The sequence below is a fragment of the Salvelinus fontinalis genome, chromosome 1 (genome assembly GCF_029448725.1).
Source record: "Salvelinus fontinalis isolate EN_2023a chromosome 1, ASM2944872v1, whole genome shotgun sequence".
Classification (NCBI taxonomy): Eukaryota; Metazoa; Chordata; class Actinopteri; order Salmoniformes; family Salmonidae; genus Salvelinus; species Salvelinus fontinalis.
The window spans coordinates 62048917-62062921 of NC_074665.1; the positions used below are offsets into that span (position 1 = coordinate 62048917).

Here is a 14005-nt window from a genome sequence, read left to right on the forward strand (position 1 = left end):
GTGCAGAAACCTAGACAATATCAGAAGTAGCACAGACCACAGTAGGTGAGATATTTCTATGCAGAGTACTGCTCTATACAGACCTCTGCTTAATTTCTCCTCAATATCAGACAGGTGCTTTAGAGAGAACACACACCCGCACACATATTCTAAGTAGACGTGAAGAATTCACATCTCACCAAATATTAACAATTACACTTTTAGGGTTAGTGGTTTTATAGTTTTGTGTGTTTGTTTTGGTCAACGCTCTGAGTTTCGTATTTATTCAGTCCCCCAAAACACCAAACATCTACGAAACACCTAAATCAATACATTTTGGAACTTTACCTAAAGCCTGCAAGTATGACTTTTTTTTAATAAGCATTTATTAGCCTTTATGTCTTACAATCAGGCTTATCATGTGTTATATGTGTCAGTATTTCAAAAAAGATAACATTCTACCTTTACAAATAAAAAATGAGTTTCTTCCCTTGTAAAATGTAGGGGTTTCCTTTGTCTGGTTTTAAGTACAGCTCATGCTGGGAGTCCGGATGCTTTATTCCAGCCCTGCCTAGCAGACAGATTTATCATCAGCTGATTACACTGCAGCAGACACAGACAAGGGGTCCTTTGCTCCCTCCCTCCAACCCCTGTGTACCCTGTCAGTCTTTGGTCAGAAGCAGACACCACATGTTCTACGCACCCTCCAATCTAACAGTAACGTAGCTGATTCCCCATTTCACAAAAACATCCCATTAAGGCATATGGAGAATGTATCTCAGTAAATTGACATGCTATCCCAGTCAGGCATGTCAATTTAATAACTCAGTTAAATTTCTGCTCGGCCTATTATGTCTGACATCACACACATTCTGACATAATATGAACGACAGGTAGAATATCTTCAGGGGTTTGAGATTGAGAGCAGCTCAAAATAAAAGCACCAACACACCCCTACACACACACACACACACAGCGCCACACACACACACAAACATGCTTCGGGCACGTACCAGGACTCTGCCGGTGAGTGTCTGTGCTGATATCATGACCCCGGCCCAGTCCTTCACAGAGGTCATCCACCCCACCTCGCTGGCAGGTACCACTTCGTCCTTCTCATCAGGACCCTTAGGTGTCCCATCTGCTGCCTGACTGTTAGCAGGATTATTCACCTTCTGGGCCTCCTAGAAGAAAGGGGGAGAGAGAGGTGGAGGAAAAAGAAAGAGATGGAGGAAAGAGAGAGAGATGGAGGAGAGAACGAGAGAGAGATGGAGAAGCAAGAGATTGGGGAGCGAGAGATTGAGGAGTGAGAGATGGAGAAAGAGAGAGAAAGATTGCGTTAACATTTTGTTGATCAGACACCTAAACTCAGCAAAAAAATAAATGTCCTCTCACGTTGATTCATGTGCACTGTCCCTGTAAAAATAAAATAAACTCAAACTGTCAACTGCGTTTATTTTCAGCAAACTTGACATGTGTAAATATTTGTATGAACATAACAAGACTCAACAACTGAGACATAAACTGAACAAGTTCCACAGTCATGTGACTAACAGAAATGGAATAATGTGTTCCTGAACAAAGGGGGAATCAAAATCAAAAGTAACAGACAGTATCTGCTGTGGCCACCAGCTGCCTTGAGTACTACAGTGCATCTCCTCCTCATGGACTGCACCAGATTTGCCAGTTCTTGCTGTGAGTTGTTACCCCACTCTTCCACCAAGGCACCTACAAGTTCCCGGACATTTCTGGGGGGAATGGCCCTAGCCTTCACCCTCAGATCCAACAGGTCCCAGACGTGCTCAATGGGATTGAGATCCGGGCTCTTCGCTGGCCATGGCAGAACAGTGACATTCCTGTCTTGCAGGAAATCACGCACAGACCGAACAGTATGGCTGGTGGCTTTGTCATGCTGGAGGGTCATGTCAGGATGAGCCTGCAGGAAAGGTACCACATTAGGGAGGAGGATGTCTTCCCTGTAAAGTACAGCATTGAGATGGCCTGCAATGACAACAAGCTCAGTCCGATGATGCTGTGATACACTGTCCCAGACCATGACGGACCCTCCACCTCCAAATCGATCCGGCTCCAGAGTACAGGCCTCGGTGTAACGCTCATTCCTTCAACGATAAATGCGAATCTGACCATCACCCCTGGTGAGACAAAACCGCGACTCGTCAGTGAAGAGCACTTTTTGCCAGTCCTGTCTGGTCCAGTGACGGGGGGGTTCGTGCCCATAGGCGACATTGTTGCCGGTGATGTCCGGTGAGGACCTGCATTACAACAGGCCTACAAGCCCTCAGTCCAGCCTCTCTCAGCCTATTGCGGACATTCTGAGCACTGATGGAGGGATTGTGCGTCCCTGGTGTAACTCGCGCAGTTGTTGCTGCCATCCTGTACCTGTCCCGCAGGTGTTGTTACACGTGGTCTGCCAGTATGAGGACGATCATTTCTTTCTCTCGGAGGACCTGAGCCCTGGGACCATACGTCGGGACTGCCGGGCGTGGTGGCTCCTTGCTGTCCCCAGTCCGCCTGGCCTTGCTGCTGTTCCGGTTTCAGCTGTTCTGCCTGCGGTTATGGAACCGCTACCTGTCCCAGACCTGTTGTTTTTCAACTCTTAATGATGAAAAGCCAACTGAAAATTATTCATGATTATTATTTGACCATGCTTGTCACTTATGAACATTTTTGAACATATTGGCATAGTTCTGTTATAATCTCCACCCGGCCCAGCCAGAAGAGGACTGGCCACCCCTCATAGCCTGGTTCCTCTCTAGGTTTCTTCCTAGGTTTTGGCCTTTCTAGGGAGTTTTTCCTAGCCACCGTGCTTCTACACCTGCATTCTAGCTGTTTGGGGTTTTAGGCTGGGTCTCTGTACAGCACTTCAAGATATTAGCTGATGTACGAAGGGCTATATAAAATAAACTTGATTGATTGATTGATTGATCAGCTGTCCGTCCTGTCTCCCTGTAGCGCTGTCTTTGGCATCTCACAGTACGGACATTGCAATTTATTGCCCTGGCCACATCTGCAGTCCTCATGCCTCCTTGCAGCATGCCTAAGGCACGTTCATGCAGGTGAGCAGGGACCCTGGGCATCTTTCTTTTGGTGTTTTTCAGAGTCAGTAGAAAGGCCTCTTTAGTGTTCTAAGTTTTCATAACTGGGACCTTAATTGCCTACCGCCTGTAAGCTGTTAGTGTCTTAACGACCGTTCCACAGGTGCATGTTCATTAATTGTTTATGGTTCATTGAACAAGCATGGGAAACAGTGTTTAAACCCTTTACAATGAAGAGCTGTGAAGTTGTTAGGTTTTTATGAATTATCTTTGAAAGACAGGGTCCTGAAAAAGGGACTTTTCTTTTTTTGCTGAGTTTATTATTTCATATATAAATAGGGAATCATGACAGCTGCTCTATAGGTTATATTTCTATCTGCAATGTTCGACAAGAGTATCTAGCACCATGTGCCTGAAATGAGAGTGGGCTTGGAGGATACATGTACTGTATAGCTCCACAAGGTGCCATCTAAAGTATTCATAGAATCTACCTAATTAATACATGACCATATGAACCGACACAAGATCTGCATAATAGTAAGAGGTCCAAGGTAGCAATCACTTGAGTCCCTATAGACAGTGTAATGGAGAGAAAGAGCTCTAGCATGGCAATGTGAGGCTCTGGCTTGCTGATGCATAAGAGTGGAGGTAAAGACACAAACACCCACTTCCATCATATCGCACACTGTCAGGGTTGTCAAACACCATATGTTGAATGTGTGTTTGTTCGTGTGTGAGTGTGTGTAGTCGTTCTGTTGCTTTTGCCCACATGGGCCTGTAAGTTCATTCATCCTAGGGGTGTATAGTGGCATACGACTAATGTTGTCATGCAGGACCCTCAACCCTTCATCTTGTGACTGAATGAATGAGCAGAGCACAGTTGCATTGTAATGCATTGACTCGCCATACTCTGCAGTGCTACTTACGTAGGCAGCTGCTTAGACATCCACTCACTCTAATAATACTTCCTTTGACATGTTTCCCCTTCAGCCATTAAGTTGCATGGTTTGATTGCAAGCACACACACAATGCATACCGCCTGGCGAGGTAGAGTAAAGGTCAGCATGTCACCGCTAGGCCCTAAACCATAGGGTGTAGCCCAGCGAATGGCGTCACAGAGAATCCCTGGCACTCCAGTAACTTTCAGAGCTCTCGACTGCGACCCGCTCTCCCCTCCAAGGAAGCTGGGTTGTATTAACGGCAGGGTAGTAGTTAATATTTTATTACGACCCACTGACACTGCTCGTCCACTCTGGACCAGACCTGTGTTCAAACACTATGTGAAATCTTTCATATACTTTGAGCGTTTGCGTAAGTCTGCATCGAGTGTCAAATGGCTGGAGTTTAACGTTTTGGTACTTTTCCATTGGTTCATTAAGCCAGGCAAACTCAATCAAGTCCATATAAAGTATTTTGAATGATTTTAAATAGTGTTTGCACCTGGGTATGCTCTGGACCGGCCGACAGACGAGTCAGAACCATACCAACAGAGTCTCTGGTTAATGGACTATGTGACGTCAGCAGACTGGGACAGTAGTGTGTGTTTGGGTGACATGATACTGTGTCTGACATCCTAAGGTATTCCAACAGTCTGAATACTGAACAGGTGGAAAATACCCAGAATACAACTGACCTACATGTATTGTTTTTTTTCCCCCCCTTGGTTTGTTTGTGTTTGACGCCACAGAGTCACAGCCCTGAGTTTTTCCTTGCCAGGTCATGATCATGGAAAACTCAGGGCCCTAGACATACTAATCCATCTCATTCTAAGAACTATGAAGCAAGAGAAGAAACACTATATATACACAAATGGACAGTACCCGTAAAAAAAAAAGGATACACACCTACTCATTCAAGTTTTCTTTTACTATTTTCTACATTGTAGAATAATAGTGAAAACATCAAAACTATGAAATAATCATGTGGTAACAAAAACAGTGTTAAACAAATCAAAATATATTTTATATTTGAGATTCTTTAAAGTAGCCACCCTTTGCCTTGATGACAGCTTTGCACACTCTTGGCATTCTCTCAACCTAGGTTCATGAGGTAGTCACCTGGAATGCATTTCAACTAACAGATGTGCCTTGTTAAAAGTTAATTTGTGAAATGTTTCTTTCTTTCTTAATGCATTTGAGCCAATCAGTTGTGTTGTGACAAGGTAGGGGTGGTATATAGAAGATAACCCTATTTGGTAAAAGACCAAGTCCATATTACGGCAAGAACAGCTCAAATAAGCAAAGAGAAATGACAGTCCATCATTACTTTAAGACACGAAGGTCAGTCATTCCTGAACATTTCAGGAACTTTGAAAGTTTCTTCAAGTGCAGTGGCAAAAAACATCAAGCGCTATGATGAAACTAGATCTCATGAGGACCGCCACAGGAAAGGAAGACCCAGAGTTACCTCTACTGCAGAGGATAAGTTCATTAGAGTTAACTGCACCTCAGATTGTAGCCCAAATAAGTAACAGACACATCTCAACATCAACTGTTCAAAGGAGACTGCGTGAATCAGGCCTTCATGGTCAAATTGCTGCAAAGAAACCACTACTAAAGGACACATGAGCAATGGACATTAGACTGGTGGAAATCTGTCCTTTGGTCTGATGAGTCCAAATTTGAGATTTTTGGTTCCAACCAGAACCGGATGATCTCCGCATGTGTGGTTCCCACCATGAAGCATGGAGGAGGAGGTGTGATGGTGTGGGGGTGCTTTACTGGTGACACTGTCAGTGATTTATTTAGAATTCAAGGCACACTTAACCAGCATGGCTACCACAGCATTCTGCAGCGATACACCATCCCATCTGGTTTGCGCTTAGTAGGACTATCATTTCTTTTTCAATAGGACTATGACCCAACACCTCCAGGCTGTGTAAGAGCTATTTGACCAAAAAGGAGAGTGATGGAGTGCTGCATCAGATGACCTGGCCTCCACAATCACCCGATCTCAACCCAATTGAGATGTTATGGGATGAGTTGGACCGCAGAGTGAAGGAAAAGCAGCCAACAAGTGCTCAGCATCTGTGGGAATTCCTTCAAGACTGTTGGAAAAGTATTCCTCATGAAGCTGGTTGAAAGAATGCCAAGTGTGCAAAGCTGTCACCAAGGCAAAGGGTGTCTACTTAAAAGAATCTAAAGTATATTCTAGATTTTGATTTGTTTAACACTTTTTTGTTTATTACATGATTCCATATGTGTTATTTCATAGTTTATGTCTTCACTATAGAAAATAGTACAAATTAAGAAAAACCCTTGAACGGTAGGTGTGTTCAAACCTTTGACTGGTCCTGTATGTGGACACCCCTTCAAATTAGTGGATTTGGCTATTTCAGCCACACCTGTTGCTGACAGGTGTATAAAATCAAGCACCAAGCCATGCAATCATTATAGACAAACATTCGCAGTAGAATGGCCATCCTAAAGAGCTCAGTGACTTTCAACGTGGCACCGTCATAGGATGCCACCTTTCCAACAAGTCCGTTCATCAAATTTCTGCCCTGCTAGAGCTGCCCTGGTCAACTCTAGGCCACGCAAGCTCACAGAACAGGAACACCGAGTGCTGAAGCACGGTAGCGCATACAAATTGTCTGTCCTCGGTTGCAACACTCACTACTGAGTTCCAAACGGCCTCTGGAAGCAACGTTAGCACAATAACAGTTCGTCGGGAGCTTTATGAAATGGGTTTCCAGCAGCTGCACACAAGCCTAAGATCACCATGCACAATGCCAAGCGTCGGCTGGAGTGGTTTAAAGCTTGCCGCCATTGGACTCTGGAGCAGTGGAAACACAATTCTCTGGAGTAATGAATCACGCTTCACAATCTGGCAGTCCAACAGACAAATCTGGGTTTGGCAGATACCTACAGGAACTCTATTTACCCGAATGCGTAGTGCCAACTGTAAAGTTTAGTGGAGGAGGAATGATGGTCTGGGGCTGTTTTTCATGGTTCGGGCTTGGCACCTTAGTTCCAGTGAAGGGAAATATTTTATGCTACAGCACACGATGATATTTGAGATGATTCTGTGCTTCCAACTTTGTGGCAACAGTTTGGGGAAAGCCCTTTCCTGTTTCAGCATGACAATGCCCTCGTGCACAAAGCGAGGTCCCTACAGAAATGGTTTGTCGAGATTGGTGTGGAAGAACTTGACTGGCCTACATAGAACCCTGACCTCAACCCCATCGAACACCTTTGGGATGAATTGGAACGCCGACTGCGAGCCAGGCCTAATCGCACAACATCAGTGCCCGACCTCACTAATGCTCATGGCTGATCGGAAGCAAGTCCGCGCAGCAATGTTCCAACATCTAGTGGAAAGCCTTCCAATAAGGAGTGGGGGCTGTTATAGCTGCAAAGGGGGACCAACTCAATATTAATGCCCATGATTTTGGAATGGAATGTTCGACGAGCAGGTGTCCACATACTTTTGGTCATGTAGTGTACATACCAGCAGACTAACCCAGCCACTAGAGTACCCAATATAGTTCCTAGGCTATCAGGGACAAAGTGACAGTAGTATTCCTTTCTGGCCGGCTGGCTGGCTGGCACACACACGGTTTTTCCCATTACAGTCTGTTTGGAGAGGATTGTCCAGTTCAAATTGGATTATATTCCTTAAATGATCCAACATGGCCACAGCTGCCATTTTCCTAATTACATTCTCTGCCATAACAAATGGCAATAACCTCCTTTTAAAAGGCTGCCTTAGCCACTAGAACTGTATCTATCTGCTGCTGCCTATAGACCCCACACAACAGGAGAGTGCCACAAATGGTAACCTGTTACCTTTGGGCTCTTGTCAAAAGAAGTGCACTTCTTTTAGTGTCCCATTTGGGACACAGCCCAGGAATGCAGTGGAAAATGGGTTCAGGACTACTTCGTAGGCAAACATCCATGCTTCCATACAGGAGTTATGCGCTGTTATGAATGCTTAGCTGGATAATAATGTATGGATGATGTGTAATGCATTATAAATGAATTAATACCTCATATTTATACAACCACTGTTATAAGGAGCCATAGTTTGTCAAGAGTGCCAATATCAAGTGTTAAAAAGCACTATTGGGTGCTAGAAGGCAATATAAGATCTTTATAACGTCTTCACATCTTACCAGAGCTGTAACCTCACCCCTCTCCTGCCCTCTTCAGTCCTCCCTTGCCAAATACCCAGAATGCTTAATACCTTTCACATGGTGCAAATACGGAGGGGTATGCGTTTGTGACGCTCACTATATCTGTATGTGTGTTCACTATTCGCGGGCACGGCTAATGTTTCGCTCTGGTTGGATGGCCACCTACTTCAAAGCTCTCCAGGCATGTAGCCGTGGTAACATGTGCTTGGCAGGGGCTGAGGAATAAATCTAACTGAGATGACTGGAGGAGGACAGGCACACTAATAACCACTCACACACAGTATACATACGTGTGTGTGTGTGTGTGTGTGTGTGTGTGTGTGTGTGTGTGTGTGTGTGTGTGTGTGTGTGTGTGTGTGTGCGCGCGCTAGTGGGGAAACCATGAATAATGGATAAAAGTCGAAACTGATGTCTAGACAGATCGGAGAGGACAATGTAAACAACAAAGTGTTTCTACTTCATTTGAGCTGCTGGCCGGCGCTGGGCCTAGCTCACTACAGGGACAGAGAAAGACTGCTGCCAAGAGAGAATCCATCTGCTATATATACACACCTGTGATGTCAAACTGAAAGAGAGAGAGATGGAGCGCGAGCTGGAGAGAGGGGGAAGATTGAGAGAGATGGAGAAAGGAAGGAAAAATAGAGATGAGAAAGGAATGAAAAAGAGAAAGTGTTTGATGGAGAAAGTAATAGAGGAGAGTGAGCGAATGAGAGGACGGAGGATAAAGCGGGAGGAAGGAGAGAGAGAGTGAGAGAGCAAGAGCGAGAACGAATCAGAGAACAGCAGGAGTGCAAATATGTTCCTTTTCACGGGCCAAGAGGTTGGCCTCTGTAGTTGACACAGTTTATCTATGTAAGCAGTAAGGCCCTATATAGACTGTCCTCAACCCTCCTGCCACACATATAGACTCATAACTGAATATACACTAACTGTACAAAACATTAAAATGACCCATGCCTGTAATACTGTCATCAGGGCGCTACAATCAATAACAGCAGTGAAGAGAGAAACAGTGAATGACTTATTGGCTAAGGTGAGAAATATGGCTGCCTTGGGAAGAGGACTGAGCAGACCTTATGGTGAAGGGTATCACAGCTATATAAAGATCCATCTCGGAGTAGTCAGCGGTGTAGGTGTGTGTCTGGGAGTGTGACACTTGTTAAATCCACTTCAATCAGTGTAGATGAAGGGGAGGAGACAGGTTAAAGAAGGATTTTTAAGCCTTGAGACAATTGAGACATGGATTGTGTGTTTGTGCCATTCAGAGGGTGAAAGGGCAAGAAAAAATATTTAAGTGCCTTTGAACGGGGTATGGTAGTGGGTGCCAGGCGCACTGGTCATGGACTGCAACGGTGCTAGGTTTTTCACACTCAACAGTTTCTCGGGTGTATCAAGAATGGTCCACCACCTAAAGGACATCCAGACAACTTGAGACAACTGTGGGAAGCATTGAAGTCAACATGGGTCAGCATCCCTGTGAAACGCTTTCCACACCTTGTAGAGCCCATGACCTGAAGAATTGAGGCTATTCTTAGGGCAAAAGGGAGGTTGCAACTCAACATTAGGAAGGTGTCCTTAATGTTTTGTGCACTCAGTCTATATCCACCAGTATTGTAGAGGACTGATGAAAGCAGAAGCCACACCCATGTCTCTCTCTGCAGTTAGTCCTACAGAGCTACTGCTAGTATAGTGTATTATAGAGGACTCTAGCAGAAGCCACACCCATGTCTCTCTGCAGTTAGTCCTACAGAGCTACTGCTAGTATAGTGTATTATAGAGGACTCTAGCAGAAGCCACACCCATGTCTCTCTGCAGTTAGTCCTACAGAGCTACTTAATTCTGCCAGTATACTGTATTATGACTGATGTGATATTCCATTTCCAAAATGTATTGTCATTGTCATTGTTTTCCTTTAAATAAAATAAATGTATTGTCCCACATGCCATTGATTGCTATGGTCAGTGGCTACCACTTTAGCAACCATTCAGCAAATATATTCTGTGTTATACTCCATTATCTAATGATTGTATAAAAAACACAAAGCTCAGTAAAATCTGCTACAGTAGTACAAGGAGCTCAGTTGACTTTACTGCTGGACCAATTAACAATAGGGGAGACCTGGTTATAATGAATTTTACAGAGAGACAGACGGAGAAACAGAGACCGAAGCAAAGAAGGTAAGATAGATACATCGCAGTGCTTGAGGCGTCACTACAGACCCCGGTTTCGATCCCAGGCTGTGTCACAACCGGCCGTGACCGTGAGTCCCTAAGGGCGCGCACAATTGGCCCAGCTTCATCTGGGTTAGGGGAGGGTTTGGCCGGGGGGCTTTACTTGACTCATCTCACTCTAGTGACTCCTTGTGGCGGGACAGCGCCTGCAGGCTGACCTCGTGGTCAGTTGAACAGTGTTTCCTCTGACACATTGGTGCAGCTGGCTTCCGGGTTAAGCGGGCGGGTGTTAAGAAGTGCGGTTTGGCGGGTCATGTTTCGGAGGACGAAGGACTCAACTTTCACCTCTCCCGAGCGTGTTGGGGAGTTGCAGCGATGAGACAAGATCGGAATTGGATTTCACGAAATGGGGTCAAAAAAGGGGGGTAAAATACAAAAAAAAAATGTTTAGAGAGAAGACAGAGAGAGAGACACCGTAAAAGACACCGGCAGAGTGAGGTAGAAAGAGACTGAGCTGATCTAGGGACTTGGCTTTAGCGCAGCTGTTCCTGTGGCTTTGGTCCACATCGCTGGGGAAAACTCTATTCCAGTGTGAGGTGCTATATATAGCCTCACCCAGGGAGGGACAAGGCGAAAAACGAGTGAATCTCATAACACACTCTGTTCCCCCGTTTGCTATTTTAAAGCCGGTACAGTTACCTAATGTCCCTGGGTTACATGGCCTACACTAGGTCAGGGTGGTCAGACCTTCTCTCTTCAGAGACTAGTTAAAACACAGGAATTTAGAGTGAGCACGCACAGACACACACACTCAGTCCGCGCACACACGCACCCCCACACACAGCGGGGACACTAGCTAATTCCCAGATTGCCATGTGTCTCAGAACAGCAGTTATTCCTATCTCTAGGTCAGGCCTGTGGTACCATGACAACACTAGGGGGTTAATAAACTCTACATATTAACTTAAAAGGCCCTTGGAGCTAAATGTTGTTGAAGTGGGTGTCATTCCTTATCTAAATATAAATAGGTTGCTATTAACTGCATGTCTAGCATCTACAATGAAATGCTTGATTTATAGCTACATACAGGGCCATCCTATTACGAAGTAGTGCAACTGCAGGACTAATTATCCAGCACTAGTATTTATAGGGAACCCTGTAGCTAGTTACGATATGGCATTGTGAATTGGTTTGGTTCTAGGTTCTCACTTTAAATAACCCTCCCTACTATACCTAGCTATGTTATTGTATGATGTTACATTATGGTTACCAATTTTTCAATGAATAACTTCGACAGTTATATAGGCCCAGAGCACGTTGGAGGATAACGATTGAAGGGATTAGGATGGGTCCCATTATGCCATGTGTTTGATTTAGGGATTACACAGGTACAGTACTGTCGGTCTGGATCTTAATCTAGCCCTGTTGTCCGACACAAGCATCTGGGACATTGGAATATTTATATTAGAATTCTGTGACAAATACATTCACAAACAAACACGTATGCATGAACGTACATATGTGCACACATCTGTAACTATTCCCCAGTTGCTGTAAATGAGAATGTGTCAATTTACCTGGTAAATTAAGAAAAAAAGGTAGTGAGAACCAGAAGTAAAGACAGACAGAGGGAGGAAGGAAGGCAGGCAAGGAGGGACGGAGGGAGGGAGGGACTCCACCTCTTGCCACCAGTGTTACATCATGGAGTTACTCTTGGTCATTAAATGTTCTCATCTAGGTGTGAGAAAGCTATCAACGGAGGTTGTCCAGCACCACATTAACTCTCCCCTTATAACGCAGTCCTATTTTGAGGGCCTCCGGTCTAAAGAGGATTAGTCTTAGATTTGAGCACACCAAACTAAATAAGTGACATCCATCCCCAATGTCAGAAAGCAGGACGAGCTGACAGACATGCCAACGTCTTAGAACAAATGCCAAGAAGAGACACGTATAGGATATTGTTACTGTTGAGAGATACTCTATCCCAGAGCTGCTAATTTTTCTCTGAGCATTTCTGAATAAGTACGTCCATATCCGAAGCCTAAGGGGTTACTATAGCACGGGAATCAGACAAGCTGACATTCACTGCTGTGTCTATTGCTGAACACACCCACTAGCCCTGTGGTGGAGGAACCAGAGAAGGTAGATCAGGGTCGTGATCGGTAGGGCACAATGTAGCAAAACATTTTGCAACAGAAAACTAAAGGTAGGTCTCCCGGGTGACGCAGTGGTCTGAGGCACTGCATCGCAGTGCTAGCTGTGCCACCAGAAGCTCTGGGTTCGAGCCCAGGCACTGTCGCAGCCGGCCGCGACCGGGAGGTCCATGGGGCGACGCACAATTGGCCTAGCGTCGTCCGGGTTAGGGAGGGTTTGGCCGGCAGGGATATCCTTGTCTCATCGCGCACTAGCGACTCCTGTGGCGGGCCGGACACAGTGCACGCTGACCAGGTCGCCAAGTGCACGGTGTTTCCTCCGACACATTGGTGCGGCTAGCTTCCGGGTTGGATTCGCGCTGTGTTAAGAAGCAGTGGGGCTTGGTTGGGTTTCGGAGGACGCATGGCTCTCGACCTTCGCCTCTCCCGAGCCCATACAGGAGTTGTAGCGATGAGACAAGACAGTAACTACTAACAATTGGATACCATGAAATTGGGGAGAAAAAGTTTTTTTTTTTTTTTTAAATACAGTGGGTATTTAATATCAATGTATTTGATACACTGCCGATTTTGCAGGTTTTCCTACTTACAAAGCATGTAGAGGTCTGTAATTTGTATCATATGTACACTTCAACTGTGAGAGATGGAATCTAAAACAAAAATCCAGAAAATCACATTGTATGATTTTTAAGTAATGAAATTGCATTTTATTGCATGACATAAGTATTTGATACATGAGAAAAGCAGAACTTAATATTTGGTACAGAAACCTTTGTTTGCAATTACAGAGATCATACGTTTCCTGTAGTTCTTGACCAGGTTTGCACACACTGCAGCAGGGATCTTGGCCCACTCCTCCATACAGACCTTCTCCAAATCCTTCAGGTTTCGGGGCTGTCGCTGGGCAATATGGACTTTCAGCTCCCTCCAAAAATGTTCTTTTGGGTTCAGGTCTGGAGACTGGCTAGGCCACTCCAGGACCTTGAGATGCTTCTTACGGAACCACTCCTTAGTTGCCCTGGCTGTGTGTTTCGGGTCGTTGTCATGCTGGAAGACCCAGCCACGACCCATCTTCAATGCTCTTACTGAGGGATGGAGGTTGTTGGCCAAGATCTCGCTATACATGGCCCCATCCATCCTCCCCTCAATACGGTGCAATCGTCCTGTCCCCTTTGCAGAAAAGCATCCCCAAAGAATGATGTTTCCACCTCCATGCTTTATGGTTGGGATGGTGTTCTTGGGGTTGTACTCATCCTTCTTCTTCCTCCAAACACGGCGAGTGGAGTTTAGACCAAAAAGCTCTATTTTTGTCTCATCAGACCACATGACCTTCTCCCATTCCTCCTCTGGATCATCCAGATGGTCATTGGCAAACTTCAGACGGGCCTGGACATGCGCCTGCTTGAGCAGGGGGACCTTGCGTGCGCTGCAGGATTTTAATGTGTTAAAAGTGTGTTACTAATGGTTTTCTTTGAGACTGTGGTCCCAGCCCTCTTCAGGTCATTGACCAGG

At 45.3% G+C, this 14005-nt stretch overlaps 1 protein-coding gene across 21 annotated transcripts in view; it reads right to left on the minus strand.

Annotated features, from left to right (window-relative positions):
* kcnma1a (potassium large conductance calcium-activated channel, subfamily M, alpha member 1a) overlaps positions 1-14005 on the minus strand; it is a 306999-nt gene that overhangs the window by 177917 nt on the left and 115077 nt on the right. For 20 of the 21 annotated variants that reach the window (XM_055928857.1, XM_055928776.1, XM_055928733.1 and 17 more), the window contains exon 2: positions 993-1163. In XM_055928857.1, coding sequence (XP_055784832.1) covers positions 993-1163 — 171 coding nt within the window. The remainder of the gene's footprint in view (positions 1-992; positions 1164-14005) is intronic. The other variant, XM_055928724.1, reaches the window with a different exon arrangement.